The sequence below is a fragment of the Drosophila busckii genome, chromosome 3R (genome assembly GCF_011750605.1).
Source record: "Drosophila busckii strain San Diego stock center, stock number 13000-0081.31 chromosome 3R, ASM1175060v1, whole genome shotgun sequence".
NCBI lineage: Eukaryota > Metazoa > Arthropoda > Insecta > Diptera > Drosophilidae > Drosophila > Drosophila busckii.
Window position 1 is genome coordinate 823,914 of NC_046607.1, and position 16,006 is coordinate 839,919.

Below are 16,006 nucleotides of genomic sequence, written 5' to 3' on the forward strand. Positions count from 1 at the left end.
AGTTGGGTGCTGAGCTTGTAGAATGATTAATGTGCGCCGGAACAAAACACTGCTGTTAATGAGCAGTCTGTGGGCGGCGGCACATACCAATTGGGACAAACGGACGATTCATTTTTTACGCCAGCACTAATGCCAGTGCTCACGTAGCGTGTTGCGTTTGCACGCCTTCGGGGCCAAAGTGCGCCACTTAACGCTTACACGCCGGGCACAACAACAACATTATGAAAATGAGATGTTTGCACGTACTCGTTGATATGTAGTATAATGCCAATGTTATATTCAGCAATCAGCGACTCTCCTGCACATAAATTAATGCAGCGCCGCACAACACGGCGTATGATTAATCTGTTGTACTACACACAATCTAATGGCCAGCTCGTGCTCAGTTTATAGTGAGTTGTCTGTGAGTTGTCGGTTAGCTGTGCCAACATAATTTCGAGGCTGGCTCTACTTGAAGCTTTATTAATATGCATGGAGACCACAGCTAATAAATTATGGCCGCCATTAACGCAGGAAAATTTGACAGCCTGCTATGGGTTTCTCTTCTATTTACGGATAGAACAGCAACTGCATTGACTTGGAGCAGCTGGCTGATCTGCCTGTGCAAAGTTTCAATTAGGCTAATGACAGTTGAAATTTGACAAAGAACAGAAACGAGTTTTATATTCGAAACCTACTTGGCCTAACATAAATTGCTTGTTCACATATTTATTATTTGTTATTTTCCGTGCTCTATACTTCCAACACAAATACACACAAACACGCACACACAACCTGCTCGCAATTCGAAAAATTGAGATGCGTGCACGAAACAAACAGCAGCAGCACTAGCACCCAGAGCGTAACCGTTTTCGTATGCATACAGCTTTATATCGCGCCGCACGGCAGCAGCACGAGCATCATGAGCATCATGAGCATCCGCAGCATGGAAACGTGGAGTCGACAGGAACAACAACAGCAGCAGCAGCAGCAGCAGCAGCAGCAGATCAGCAGGCAGCAGGTCATTCGCATTCTGCACGTTGCATGCAGCATGATGGGCACAGCGGCAGCATGGCAATGGCTTTTCATGCAGGCGCTGAGGAGACAATACTCTTTGAGTTCTGGCGCACAGAAACGGCGCTGGCTATGACCCTATCCTGCCTCTTAATTTTCGTGGTGGCCGTGCTGTACGAGGGACTCAAGTGCTTGCGTCACTGGCTGTCCAAACGGCCCACACAACGCTTGGAGGGCGGTGAAAATCGTCGGAGCACCGCGGTTGCTCGCACAGTGCGTCCACTTCGAAAGTTAGTAGCCGCAACACCAATAGCGGCAATGACTCCAATGCCATCGCAGCTCGATATGCCCAGCTCCATATCACAATTGCCAGCTGCGCCAGATCCTAAGGATACAAATCCGGCACAGTGCATGCCCAAGCGACGCGCCTGGCTATGCAAGATGCACTTTCTGCAGACCTTCCTGCACATGCTGCAGGTGACCGTGTCCTTCCTGTTGATGCTTGTGTTCATGACCTTTAACGTTTGGCTCTGCCTCGCCGTCATACTGGGCGCTGGCGCTGGCTATTTCATCTTCTTTGTGCTCAGCGAGAGCGTCCAGGATCACTGCAACTGAAACCGGGCCAAAGGCAAACAACTCCATTAATATATACGCTTGCTTTGTGCTAATGTGTTTTTCTAATTAAACCAAGTTATAAAAATCATAACTGCCTGCTGCTGCTGGTTGTTGCTCGCTCACTGTTCTGTTCGCTGTGGTTGGTGGGTGGTGGGTTGTGGGCCGTCGGATGTTTGCTTTTGGGCCTGCCGCTAGGCTAATTGTTAATGTTTATGGCCCATAAAACAATGACTGCATACATCTGCAAATTGGCATCTTTTTGTGGCGGCTGCTGCTGCTGCTGCTGCCAGTTGCCAGTTGCCAGTTGCCATTTGCCTGTTGAGTGGCCAAATAGGCGTATGCGCCATAAGAAAAACAACTTGTGGGCTGTGCATAAAAAATAATGTATTTTGCAGCAAACTGAGCCTGAGACTGATGCTTTACTTTATATCAGCGTATACGCCAGTCGTATATGCTTGGACCCTATCCATGCATATGTTTGTGTTTGTAGCTTTACGGCCATTTTACGAGCATCACCCGCATATTCGCCAATAAATACGTGCGCTGCCCAGCGTCCAGGTAATCGCACCGAGCGAAAAAGAGGCGTTTATTTGTATGTGTGGCGCAATTACCGAAAGGGCGGGCAAGGGTTGGGGATTGGGTCACATTTTGACCTTGTTTACGGCATTGTTATCGGCATTGCCTCACATTCAATTAATATTTTAATAAGCTGCCGTTTGCCAAGCGGATAACGTAATTTGGCTTTAATACGCATTGTTGCACATGAAAACAACTTGCAACCGCAAAATCCAGTCAAACTGTATCCAGAGCTGTTGAGTACCACAAGCGTACATGAATTTGGATTTCATTATGCATACAGAGCTGGAAAAAATAAACAAAGGCCCAGAAACCGCATATTCATCAGTTTAACAATAATACATAATTAGATAAATTTGCAGACTATAAATTTATATGTTTCAGTGCACCATCGTTTTAGCCTTTTTCCGGCTAGATTTGTCCTTTTGAAAACTTCTTCAACCGGAAAAAAATTTAATTTATCCCATATCCGGAAGTAAGCCTTTTAAGTTGGATATCCTTTTAAGGCTCCTTCTTATTTAATTGAATTAAACATTGCGCAATCTCCACCAATTGATTTTTTACTGATATCATCATTTATAAAAGTAGAGCAGTCCGTTTCAAACGAAAATAAATGTGCGAATTTGGTGGCGAATTTTAGAATTTTAGAAAGAGAATTTCCAGGGACGTAATCAACAAATTAAAATACGTAGAAGGATACTTTTTTGAACAATATATCTCCAGTTCTTATATTTTGTTTTGTAATTTATACATAAATAAATCATAATTATGGTTGAAATAAAACTGACTTACCTAAAACCTAAGAAACTGACTGATACCTACAATAACAATATTTATTTATAATACTTACAACACTTACTTCACTAGTAGGAAATTAAATCAGGTCTGTACACATCTCGCTTTAATTACAAGTACTAAAGCTTCTCACAAAATGGTGCATATATTTCTAATGGAAACTTGAACTATCTGACCTTTTTGATGAGACTGATCTATCTTTCTTGGTGGCGAGTCTGAAGCAATACTGCATAGCAGAAGGCTCAAATGCACAGTGGATCGTTTTGCCAGCATATGTTTAGAATAAAAGAGCGGGCGTCTTGTTCTTTGTAACTTTGGATAGTAAATAAACTTTTAATTTTAATATTCTGACTGAATAAAATATATTTCTAATTTTTCAATCAATTTAATAAATTTTACATCAATAAAATACTTCGGAGTAGCGTAGCATTGGTTGCTGGTTTTATACTTTAATCGAAGATTAATTTAAGATTGTATCCAAATGCGAACAAATTTAATTGAAGCAACCTTTAAATTTTAATTGTATTCAGTAGCTGATTGAAGCGAACTATTACTTCAATTTTCAGAATCTATCCATTTCGCAGAAACTGTTAACGATGTGCCGGCCACTGTGCTGCGTGTGCAGGAGAAATGTAATAGCCGTTGCAACATTCTGGGCGAACGGAAACGGATATACAAGCATGCATGCATAAAATTTTTAGTGTAAGCTCTATTTACGAATTTAATCGTACCGACTAATTCGTGTTTACAAGAACAACACCAATTACAGTAAATTGATTTTGGAAATTCATCTCATGAGCAACATTCAAATTTAGACAAGGATTAAAGCGGCAATGGCTTGCGTCGGCGTGCAGACGATTTGGTGCCGCAAAAGTCCACATCCTGCGCATGGCCTGGCATATAGGCATAATAGGTGGTGGAGGTGTGCTTAGTCCAGTGCTGCGGCTGCATGGCATAACGAAACGCACGTCCCAGCTCCAGTATAGAGTGCACAAACTGACTTTTGAAGCGCTCGCCCGTGAGCTTCACTTTGCTGCTCTCTTTGCCAGCTAGATCGGCACTAATGTTAACAATCTGACGATTGAGTAAGACGGACAAGTGCTCCATGAGGTATTGGCTCTTGCGATAGCTGCGATTGAGCTCCGCTTGTGAGTAGCGTTTTCCATAACGTGCGCAGATCCATTCGTTGAGCAGCGGCACCAAATGCACGTCCGGCAGTGTGGGCAGCACATAGCGGCGATCACGTGCCACCCGCTGCAAGCCTCGCTGCAGCATTTCACGCATCATGGGCAAGTTATCCGCCTCGTAGTACTGCTGGCCAAAGTCCAAGCGCTCCGGCGGTTCCACCTCAGCTTGCTCTGCCTGCAGTATGGCGTAGTCCTTCTCATAGAGCTCGCTGTGCTCGCGGTAAATGCGCTTAGCGGCCCGATCCACCAATGAAGCTGCCGAGCCGCTGTGCTCCAAGTTTCGCACCGAGTTGAGATACTCCACATCGTCATCTAAAGCTTTGATAAATGCCTGCTTCAGACGCAGCTGCTCCGGATTCTGTTGTGTCATTCCACAGTCCCCAAAAAGCTTGCAATAGTTGAAATTGTAGTTCCCTCTGGTGTTGCCAAGTTGAAAGTATTTGCAACTTGCAATGCGGCGCAGACATTGAGCTCGAGCATCAGCGCGACTCTTAGCCTTCCTCAGCCGAAGCTCAGCGTCACCGCCGCCTAGCTGCAAAAACTTCAAAACGCTGCTAGGACGTGGCCTACTTGCCTCCTGCTGTGGCAAGGATTCATCAAACAATTTCGAGCGCAGCTGCAGCGTTTCCTGCCGCTTGGGACTGCTCTGCAAACAAGCTGGCGGCACATCCCCATCGGGGAACATGCCCAGATATATAAAGTCCGGATGCTTTAGCTCCGTGCAGATTGCCTTGCGGCGCACGCTGACTGCCATTGCATGAAACTTGCGCTGATAAATTTTGGTCATGTCATTTAATTGCTTTAGGATGCGCTGGCGTCGATGCGCCTGTGGCTTTCGATTCACATCTATGAGCTTTAACAATTGCTGCCGTTTGATATACGCCAGCTGCTGGCGCAGCGACTCTTCTATTTGGCTGATTTCCTTGTGGCTCGCACACATGCTTTCCAGCTTCTCGGAGTCCAGCTGAAGTGTAGCCAACGTTTCAATTATGTTATTAATCTCTTGGTAAAGCACTGGCTTGGCCACACGCTCGGACAGGCTGGTGTTGAAGTTGCCAAACCAACGTTTGCCCATTGTGATGGACGAGGTCATTCCCAGCAGTTTACCCACCTGCGCCGGCCGCGCGGCGGGACTTGCCAGCAGCTGCACATGCCTTGGACGGGGCATCAAAGGCAGCTCGAAATATGGTGAGCCGCCAAAGTCTGCCAATGATTGCGTGCGCTGCAGTCGCTCGGTACGCACTGACAGCCGCTGGCGTCGCTGCTTGGCCAGCGCGCGCGCCTGTTTGAGACGCTCCATTGCGGACTCATTTGGCAGCGGTAGCACACGATCGAGCTCAAGTAGTGTTGGACTCAAGTCTAGCCAGAATATGCTGCTCAATATAATCTGCTCGTTGAACGTGTAGAATTTACCGTGATCCTCCGACTTGTAAAACATTTCCATGAGAAACCATAGAAATGCCACATCGCTGCCCCGGCTCATGCGTATCACCTGCCGCATCTCCTGCCTGGGCGGGCGTGGATCAATTCCTAGCCGCGACAACAGGCGCATCACTCGATGTGTACTCTCGTGCTCTATGTCATCGCGCAGCGCTGTATGCAGCGAGCAGGACGCACTTTTCTGTTCCAGCGACAGTACGCGGTACCACATTGGGTGCATGCTGCGCTCCATTGCATTGGCTCCAATGTGCTCCAGCATGAGCTCATGTATGTACAGCAGCTGTCGCCTTATCGCAGGATCTTCTTTTAGTTGCATACTGTATGTTTATGACTTTAATCAATTAACAGAAATTTATTTACAGTTAACGAACAAATTTTCACTTCCCCCTTGCTTTTCATGTCATTGTGCTCATGACACGAACGTAACAATTTCACAGGGACTCTTATTGTTTTTTTTTTTTTAATATATTCTACATTGACACAAATATCTAATTCTAGATTATTCGGTAGCTCATTAGCGAATGAAAACGATATAAAATTAGTCAATTTTTGAAGCTATGTACACAGACTTAAAAATCCCAATAATCAATTACAATGAGTGCTATTAATAAACTAATCCAAGACTCAAGCAGTTCTTCGTGTCTCAATCCCACTCACACTCGACGATATTCAATATTCTAAGTGACGCTTTTCTGACAATTTTGCCATAAAGCAGCAGCCAACTGGACTGGCTTTTAATAGCATTTTGCCTTATGTCAATTATCATTGGCTTTGAGTGTGTGTGCGTGTGTGTGTGTGTGTGTGTGTGGTTGCGCAATAAAAATGCTATAAATTGCGTGTGTGCGAGTGTCACTTAAGCGTTTGGGACAATTTGTTGTCATTTTGCTTTCAGCCAAGCGCAGAAGTACATCATTAATTTATTAGCAAACCAAATACAAGCGAAAGTGAAAGGCAAGCAGCATCGCAATCAGACACACATACGCAAGCAGTTTGCTTGCAGGACACGCACACGTGTCCTTAACATGTTTTTGTTTGTCTCTCGTCCTGTTTTGCCGCAGGCCAAAGCTGAAGCAAGAAAGTTTACAATTAACCGAGGTTCCAGGCAAGCTTTAATATTTAAGAGCGCATGGCATTTACTTAGTATAATATTTGCTTTATAATTTATGACTTTGCACTGTCAATTAAATTCTTTAGAAAGTGACAGCTTAAGGCATTTGCTGACATCACATTGCTTTTATATAGCACGACCTAGCGTTGCCACTATTTTCGGGCACATATAATATATAAATTATACTATATATATGATACATATAATTTGGCTCTAAAATGATTTATGCGCTGCCTGGTTGACAGTTTTGGCCAGCATTCATATGGAGCACCAGCCCCTGGCCACTATACATGCGTGAAGAGCTTTTGTTAGTTTCCTTTTTCCTGTCACATTTCGCTCGCTCTATCTCTGCTTCTCGACACGTGCCAACTGCCTAGTCCCGCCCACTGCCCGAGCGACTGCCTGCCGAGTTGTTTATGTTAATGACCCGAGCCGGCTTAGGCCTCTTTAGCCTCAAGCGCTAGACATTAGGTTCGCTTTTACTCTTACTTTACTTCAGCTGGCGATGAGACAATTGCCATGTGTTTTTTGCCATCCCAACTAGATGTTAATAATAGATATAGGCTCAGCTGCATAGTCAGGTAGACTTATCGTTACACGCATATATCAATGAAATTAAAGTGCAGCTTTGTCTGTGGATCTGCCATAAATATTCGCTGCTATTGCTGTACGGGTTTGAACAAAATGTTATTGAAGGCTACGTGTAAAATAACTTGCAGCACTTTTAATCTAATTTACACCAAGTAGTGAGCCGCATATTATATTTCAACTAAAGATAAAATAGTTTTTGGTTTAATTTTTTGGCTTCTTCCATTTAGTTCTATATGCAGATTTTTAAAACTATTTATACATTGTTATTTATCAATATATAAATTAAAATGTACGCCCCAGACTACAAACAAGTTGCTGGAACCAACTTCATATGTATGTAGTATATACATATTTCTGTTGCCGAGGGTCGAGTGTATCACATATATCTATGAAATAGTTGCCCATCTGTTGTCCGTCCTCAAATTATGCTTTCAGTGTGTGTTGCGCTTGGACGCGTTCGTTTGTTTTGATTTCCTTGTTTGTCTTAACGATTTGCGCTTCACTGAGTCAGCATTTGCGCTATATCTATAGCTTTATTTGTGTGTATGTGTGTGCTTGTATGGAAATGTGCGCTCTTGACGCCATTTTCGTTGACTTTGGCAGGCACCGCAAGTCAGGCTTATGTTAAGGCAGTCGCTGTTAAGCTGCCTGGTGGGCGTGTCTGACTTAATGGCATCACGTACGCGTTCAAAAAGAGCGAGAGAGAGGGAGACTGCTTTAAGTTTATAGTGCAAGCCACCATATGTATGTATTTCTTATCTATGAGCGCCAGCGGCTAAGCCCAGTAGGCAAAGCTCAATGCGAAACTGTTGCTTTATTTATCAGTGCTTGACAACTCTAAATTTTACACACAAGCACATTGGGACTTATATACGGAACATGCGTTGAGTGAAACTTGCTTGTATCCTGCGCAGATTCATATGCTTTTTAGCTTTATGCCAACGCTTTTACCTTTTTACCCCGTTGGCGAAATTTAACGAGCTACCAACTTTATGTTTGTTTGGCATGTACGCACATATTTTGTTTTTATTGAAGAGTACCCAGCAGCAGCAGCAGCACCATTTGCATTGCCATACACGCAATCCCAAAACCCATGTGCTCGACTCCGACGAGTGCGCCGTTTAAGTGAAACATTTTTTAAAGCCTACTTCGAGGCGTGTGCGTCGTATACGCCTCATTCAACAGTTTTTGGTTAATGTTAATGCAAAACAAAAAAAAAACAGAAAAAACAAAAAAAAGCAACTACAGCAACACGAATTATGCCAACATGTGCTCTTAAGCTGGATGTATACGACGCCCAAGGGGCTTTGGGCAAATGCAAAACTTTCTTCACTTTTTATTTTTTTTTTTTTTTGGGTTGTGCTTGACTGTCTTCTGTTTGCTGAACGCCTTTTGTTTATAAATTTAATTTGTGCCAGGCAATAAGTCCAACGACTTGTTGACTAAACTTTTTTGCTGTGCGTTTGTGTTTTTTATTTTATTTATATTTTTTATGCAAAATATATGCATATTTAGTTAATCTGCCACGTCTGGCAGGCACGCTGATAAAGCGCGCACTTTAATGCAAATACATGCAAAGTAAAAAGCACATTTTATCAAATTGCCAGCCTATTAGATTGCCACATATGAATTTTAAAGCTTATAAAAACTGTTGCAAATTATTTGCAGCAATCTGTGAAGCATTAAACACAAAAGAGAAGAAAAGCCCAGCAACAAACAAAAATGAGCCACCAAAAACAATTTTTTAGGACGCTTTGTTAACTTATGAATTGCTGCCAACAAATTATGCTCAAGTGCACAAAATACTTACTCATAAATGTAAGCACATGTATGCGTATGTGTGTGTGCGTGTGTGTGTGTGAGTAAGTGTGCATAAAATATATAGAAACTTACTTACACTGCGGCGAACTGCTTTGGCGCAGGCATAAAGTCAAGGTCCTTGAATGCGTGGGTTTAGTGACTTGCTATTTTATGCGTTATTGAATTTCACTTAACCGCCCAACATCCGCTGTACATAGTTTTGAAATACATATGTATGTATGTTTGTGTGTGTTCTTGTATTACTTTGCTCATCGCGCAGCGACTGCTCAACATTGTAAAATGCCACTTGGGCTTTGGAGCTCAGCGCTTAGTTTTTTGGTAGTTGCTTATTTTAGTAGCTACTCTATAAAGCGAAGAGTGTATTGCTTAATACAATTGAAAAATATATGCTAGTAGGAGATTTAGTGGCAATAGCCAAGATATAGTCAATTACAATCGTTGGTGTCGATAACTTTGAGTTAGGCTTATCGTAATTATCAGAAGGAGGGAGACAAACCTAAGTAGTATCGTTGTATTTAAAATATATAATTTAGTTTATAAATAAAATAAATATATATTTTACTTAAGAGTATTTGCTGAACAGTTTTTTCGAATTTTATTTTATATAAACAAATATTTTCCCTGCTTGTGTTTTTGCTTTCGCTTGGCGAGTTGCAAGCGCCAAAAAATGCTTAACAAATGTTAAATGAAGCGAAAGCGAAATATATTGCAGTATGAAGTAAACCTTTAGGGGTTAAAGCAAAGGCAACACACACAGTGGGATTGAGTAAAGCTGCTCAGAAAGCATAATCTGATGTTACCAGCAACAGCAACAAAAAGTTCTAAGCCTTACTGAAGTAAAAGCTACGGCAAATGATTACACTGCATGAAATTCGTTTGTGCAGGGAATTAGTAAATGCTTGCCGTAAATTATGATATGTGTAAAAACAGTTTTTGTAACTGAAGAAGCCAACTCGACTATTGGCCAAACTACTCAAACAACCGACGCGAAAAAGTTGCAACTACACACAACAGGTAACAGCGATATATGGCAACAACTACAAATTTGTCATTGCTTTTAGCTCGCAGCCATGCAAAGAGCATACGCAATGCTTCACGCATTGATAGCAGTAGCAGCAGCAGCAGCAACAGCAACAGCAACACATTGCTAACAATTGAGCCAACTAGACGAAATGTTCGCTGGCACTAGTCAAATAATTGCCAGGGACACTGACAGCCTTTCCAGCTCTTTATCCCGCTCTCCTTCTGATCAAAAGTTATGCTGTCGAGCCAGGCACGGGCACAGGCTAGGAGCGACACAACATGCCGCGCACTAACTGAAATTAAACATGAAATATGCAACAGCAGCTGGCATTAGTGCGAGTTGCTCTTGTTGTTGCAGCAGTTGTAGTTGCCCAATTGACAGCTGGCAACAGCCAACTGCACAGCGTGTATGCGTGTGTGTGTGTGTGTGTGTATGTCTGTGTTTGGACTTTGGCAACAGCCAAAACTCTATGAAATATGCAACGCGCCAAAATTTGAAATGCAAACAAAGCTAAAGCGCTGAACACGCCCCAGGTAGTGATAGAACTACTGTTTGCTAGGTTAGAAAAACAGAAAGTGTACCTATGACAAATTGTTGGCGTTGCTTAAAAATGTAATTTAAACAAAATGAAGCTTTGTTCAGTTCCTTTTTTCCTAGCAATTGCGAAAGGTCAGGCACAGGAAGCTGCAACTGGTAACCAGGAGCTGGCAGCTGGCCACCTGCGCCATTTTCATGTAAGCTCAGTGATGTGCACGTAATTGCCTTGGCCCAGCTGCACTTCCTTCTGCTGCCGACTTTTATCTATAAAATATATGTATGTAAGTTTTAGCTGTATTTCATTTCCGCTCTGCACTGGCATAATCAGAGCAAAATGAATCTGTTGCCGCTGCAGTTCTTGTCGTTGTTGTTGTTGTTGTTGCAAAAATCAGTTTGTGGCATTAGCATTGTAAATGTTGCTGACAACGTTTGGTATACTCAATTGCCTCATTAGCAACTAACAGCGGGCATTTTCAACTAACTGCATTAGACAGGACCAAAGGCTAATGCCAACACAGGAAGCAAGTTAAAAGCAATGACTGTAGCTTGCAAATCAAACCCAAACTGTGTTGCAAATTGCAGGCAAAGCTTGTAAAGCGACTGATATTACATAGCCAAGAATTTGCATTTTTGATGCAACTCAGTACTTTGTATGGCCAGAATGTCTGCCATAGCTTCAAAAGTAAATGCATGCGGATGTTGGGTATACCTTTGGTTCACACGCTTAATCTAATACACAGCTCATATATCAGTTCAGCTGTCCATTAATCTTTAGAGGCTACACTAGCTTATAAAAAAGCGACAAGAGACAGGGCATAAAAGTTGTATTAAGTTAATGCAATGCCATCAGTTGCAGGCAACATATCAAAGCGACTGTTTGATACCAGCAGGCAGCCCATAAAGGCGCCCAGGCAGTCACACCCACATGTGCTCAAACATTTACGTCTTGCTTCGCAAGCATTTTGTTGCAGCTGGGCGCAGTTGAGCTGTAGCTGTAAACTGACACTGGGTCTTTGACTACTTTGATTAGTCGGCCGACAAACGAAGCTTGCAGCTGTTGAGCACAGGGTGTTGCTGTTGAGTTTAGTTAGCGACATCTGCAGACAGCTGTTCGCTCTGTACAAACAAATGCACTTTGCGTCGCGTGCGTTGCGTATACGCGATGTGAGTTTGTTAGCTTTGGGCATTTGCTGCAAACCAACAAAGTTTTGTCTGAGCACATTTTGCATTAAAATGTATGCTGCTGCACACCGTGAAGGAATTTGTGAAGTATTTTCATGACATGGCTAAAATTATTTGGCACAAGAGCTAAAGCCAAATGTCAGCAGCTGCTGTGCCATGGAAACAACAATAAAAGCAACATTGTTGCTGCTACAATGAAATGTGCTGTCACACACAAAACCACACACATGCACATACACATACATACACATACATACACTCACATACACAATGTGTGGCACTCACGTAGTAAGTAAGTGTATGCGACAAACTTGAGAGTCTGTTGACCGCCTCCTGAGTTTGTTCGAATGTAAACAAGTTTTGTGGCTATTCGCCCTTCGGCTCTCTCTCTTATTTGATTTGCCTTGCCTTTGCCTTTGCCTTGGCTGCCACTTCTTGTTAAGAACCCAACAAAATCGAAAGTAGCTTGTCCACAATATTAAAGGACACATGTCCTTTGGCTAAAATGTTTTTAAAAGCATTTCACTGCTGCAAAAGAATGAAATGAAAACGCAGCTGTAAAAAAATAAAGCTCAAGTTAATTTTAAAAAGTGCCAATGCCTTTTTTTTGCTTTTGACCAGGCTTCTATGCAAGATGCCAGCTTATGGAGTATATACATTTTTTTCATTGTGATTCTTTAATGGCTCATGTAATAAATATATTTTTAATATTCAAATGGAATTAAACAAATAGAAGTATGTGAATTGCTTTGCTTTTGATTTAAATTTAAGTTTCCTTTGTGTAAAGAGTTTGGTTTAAATATTTATGAGTTTTAATAGCAGCTTGAGGCTAACAAAGAAAAAAACATTTGCTCCGCTTGACTAGCTTATGCAAATACCCTAGTGCAGCTGAACTACGCATAAGCTTGCGCATAAAATTTAAATGCATTTTATGCATGCATTCTTATGAAATTATTATTAAATTTAGCTGCAACAATGAATGTGCACTCATTTGTATAAATCAATTAGGCATGTTTTTTTGTATTGTTGCTACAACACTATTGAATTATCCTGTAGATAGTCAGCGAATGCGCGTTAATTGTGCGTAATCAATTATTGATTTTAAGCAATAAATTTAAAGCTGAAAACGTGCATGGGCTGCAAGGTGGCAGCCACAAGCCAACAAAACAAACGACTGCAGCCAACAAAGCGAGCAAACAAACGTCGCCAGCTAGAATGCTAAATGAAGCCACTCCACCACCACCACCAGCGCCACCGCACCACCAGCACCAGACCACGCCAGACCCCAGCTGCAATTTGCGCATAGAGCAGCTGTAACTTCAAAAGGCATTGTAGGCGTTTGTGTGCTGTATGTTGTGTACTTGTTATACGGACGGGCACATAAATTGAAAGGACTACAAGGACGACAGTCAAGTGTAGCACTGCTGTTTTGTGGCCTAATGCGTTGAGAGGGTCAACAAACAAAAGTCCAGTGCTAAAATTTAGCTATAAATACGCAAGTTTTACCCACCCCACACACACACCCACACAAGCACAGACGTACAGTCTATGGGCAAAAGTTTGGGCTTTTAAATGGCTTTTACTTTTTTGCCGCATGGCTCCCAGTGGCATCATAAAAAAGAAACCAGAAGCACAGGTAAATCGAAGTAGCGCGTCCTTGCAGTTATAAAGCATAAAATTTCATGGCTTGATGAGGGCACAGCTGCCCAGAGGCAACAGCATAATTAAGTCGTTATATTTGTAAAAACTTTGTGTGCTAAATTGTTATTAATTGGGCTTTATAGTTTTTCGAAAAAGTTCCAATAACATATTGGGATTTGTGATACACTAGACGTTGCATATAAATTTGATACTTTGTTACAGTTTCAAGTGTGTTCATCTGCTCTACACCTCTACATTTGGCCAATTTGTGGCAAGCTTGGTATTTTGCTTGGGTCGTCAGCACACACACAATGAAGTCAACTCACAAAAGCTGCATATTGTGTGTGCGTGTATTAAGCAGATGAAGGTTGTTTCATTTGATTTGAATTTAGTCCTGGCAGGCAGTCTGCACCACAAACAAGCAATCAAAAACTGCCTCAAATGCTTGAGTGCGTATGTGTGTGTGCCTGCGTGTGCGTGTGCGTGTACCTGTTGCTGCAAGCCCTTGGCTTTACTAAGTAAATCCCTTTTGATTTCTTAGGTTCCAGCACATGCTGCCAACTAATTTTTTAATATACCAAACAGGTATACAAGACTAAGGCTAAGACCTTTACAAATTGTATAGATTGGCCTAACATGTGCGGCCATGCTTGGAGTCTGGCCCCCTAAATCATTTGTCGCCATGTCGAAGGCCGTACAATGGCCAAGCTGGAAGTTTAATTACCCGCACGGCAGGAAGTTGCAACGTATCCTGTTCATTGTGCCTATGCACAATATTTGGCTAATTGAAGTCGAATAATTACAATGCGCATTATGCCACTTGCCTGCCACAGCGTTGTAGCAAAATTCGGCAGCCTGGCAGAGGCAGCCTGCAATTTTATTTGCAAAGCGTGGCAATTGCCATTAGGTCGCCTTGGAGCGTGTCCAATTGGCTTTGGTATTTGGTAACCGATTCATTGGCTTGACTGCCAGCCTCGTTGCCAACACGTTCATCATTCCAGGCTGCGAGGTGGCTCCCCACCCCCCCTAGCAATTCAAGTAATTTGAGTGCGAAACAGTGTCGATAATCAATCATTGAACCATGCGCTCGCTTTTTTTTCGTTGGCATACAATTTCAATGCTCGGTTCGCTGTCGATGCCTGCTATTCCCTCAAGCCTGTCGCAGCCAATTTATAAGGTCTAATGGCCTACAACTGCTTTTAAGTGCCACAAGCGATTGACAGCTGTATTAAAGCACAGACAATTACTCTAACTAGTTTTGCAAAAACATTTTGCAATATGCCTTAAATATGCATACGCAAAACGATACGTATACGTAATTTGCTCTAAAACTTTGATACTAACCCAGCAGTGAACACTAGTTGCGGATCACCACCGGTTACCGCCCCAAAATAACATTGGTGAAAATAAATAAATGTGGATGGCAAAGGCAGCGGCCAATTTCACTAAGAGACTCCTGCTTTATTTTTTATTTTGAAACACAAAACTGGAATCGAAACCTTAAACGAAATTGCGTTGAATTAATAAATGCAGAATCAATTAACAGCGCTGAATTAATTAATCTCTACTAGTATTGATGAGTTCGCATAGACAAAATTACAAACAAACATAACCAATTTAAACTGAAAGGAAAGCAAACCGCTGGAATTACTTTGAAATTGCAATATATCTTTGCCAAGTAATATTTGCTTTGTATTTTGAAGCAAGCTGCCCATAAAACTGTCACTAAAATGTATATAATCTCATTAAAATCAGTTTGCCTTGGATATAAACAAAGTTGCAGCCACTCGAAATTGGCTGAGAGTGCTCCCTTGATTGGCACACAATGTTGCTTTAATAAAAACTGTGCACTTCAGACAATAACTTGCATGCCTGGACCCGGACCGGGCCATCAAATGCCGAAACAGTGTTGCAAGCTTCAAGAGACCAAGAGTGGCACACAAAATTGCACAGACGATTCCAAGTGTAGCTTGCAGCTTAAGTTTGCTATATGCACTACAAGTGTTCGGGCAGCCAGAATTTATTAAGATCATAGCGAATAATTCATGATATCCAGCAGCAACGTCAGGTGCCAGACGCTAAGCTGTAGTTGCTTCCTTGTATTAGGGGCCATGCAAAAAGGGTTCGCCTGGCATGACAGCCTAAGCCAGTTGGGACAAATATCACTTTGCCCGCAGCGAGCAGCAGCGATATAAAAAATAACTAAAAGCATAACACAAATGTGCTATAAACTGTTTGTGTGTGTGCGTATTTGTAACTGCTCCAACTTCGTTGCGTTGTCACCTCAGACTCAGAGGGAGAGAGAGATAGAGAGTGAGAGAGAGATAGATAAAGCGGGATTGTGGCACAGCATTTAGGCCAACTACTCAAGCTTTGAGTAGCCGCAAAAACGCAAAATGAAAACTGCGCTCAAATCTAATTTGTGGCCCTCGGCCGTCCTCGCTCGGCAGTAGGAGCAGCAAACTCGAAATGGGTTTTATCGTACGATTTGTGGTT

General features: G+C 42.4%; 2 protein-coding genes across 2 annotated transcripts; one reads left to right on the plus strand and one right to left on the minus strand.

Moving 5' to 3' along the window:
- The first annotated feature begins 692 nt into the window (after positions 1-692).
- LOC108602412 (probable low affinity copper uptake protein 2) lies at positions 693-1,689 on the plus strand. The gene has a single exon (XM_017990525.2). The coding sequence runs from the start codon at positions 856-858 to the stop codon at positions 1,606-1,608; it is 753 nt and encodes a 250-aa protein (XP_017846014.1). The 5' UTR covers positions 693-855; the 3' UTR covers positions 1,609-1,689.
- A 1,707-nt stretch (positions 1,690-3,396) lies between these two features.
- On the minus strand, positions 3,397-6,004 carry LOC108601818. Its single transcript, XM_017989754.1, has one exon. The coding sequence runs from the start codon at positions 5,920-5,922 to the stop codon at positions 3,802-3,804; it is 2,121 nt and encodes a 706-aa protein (XP_017845243.1). The 5' UTR covers positions 5,923-6,004; the 3' UTR covers positions 3,397-3,801.
- Positions 6,005-16,006: the final 10,002 nt, after the last annotated feature.

Excerpts from the sequence above, each read along its gene's own strand:
- LOC108602412 (XM_017990525.2), top strand. The coding sequence starts at position 856 with ATGCATACAGCTTTATATCGCGCCGCACGGCAGCAGCACGAGCATCAT.
- LOC108601818 (XM_017989754.1), bottom strand. The coding sequence starts at position 5,922 with ATGCAACTAAAAGAAGATCCTGCGATAAGGCGACAGCTGCTGTACATA.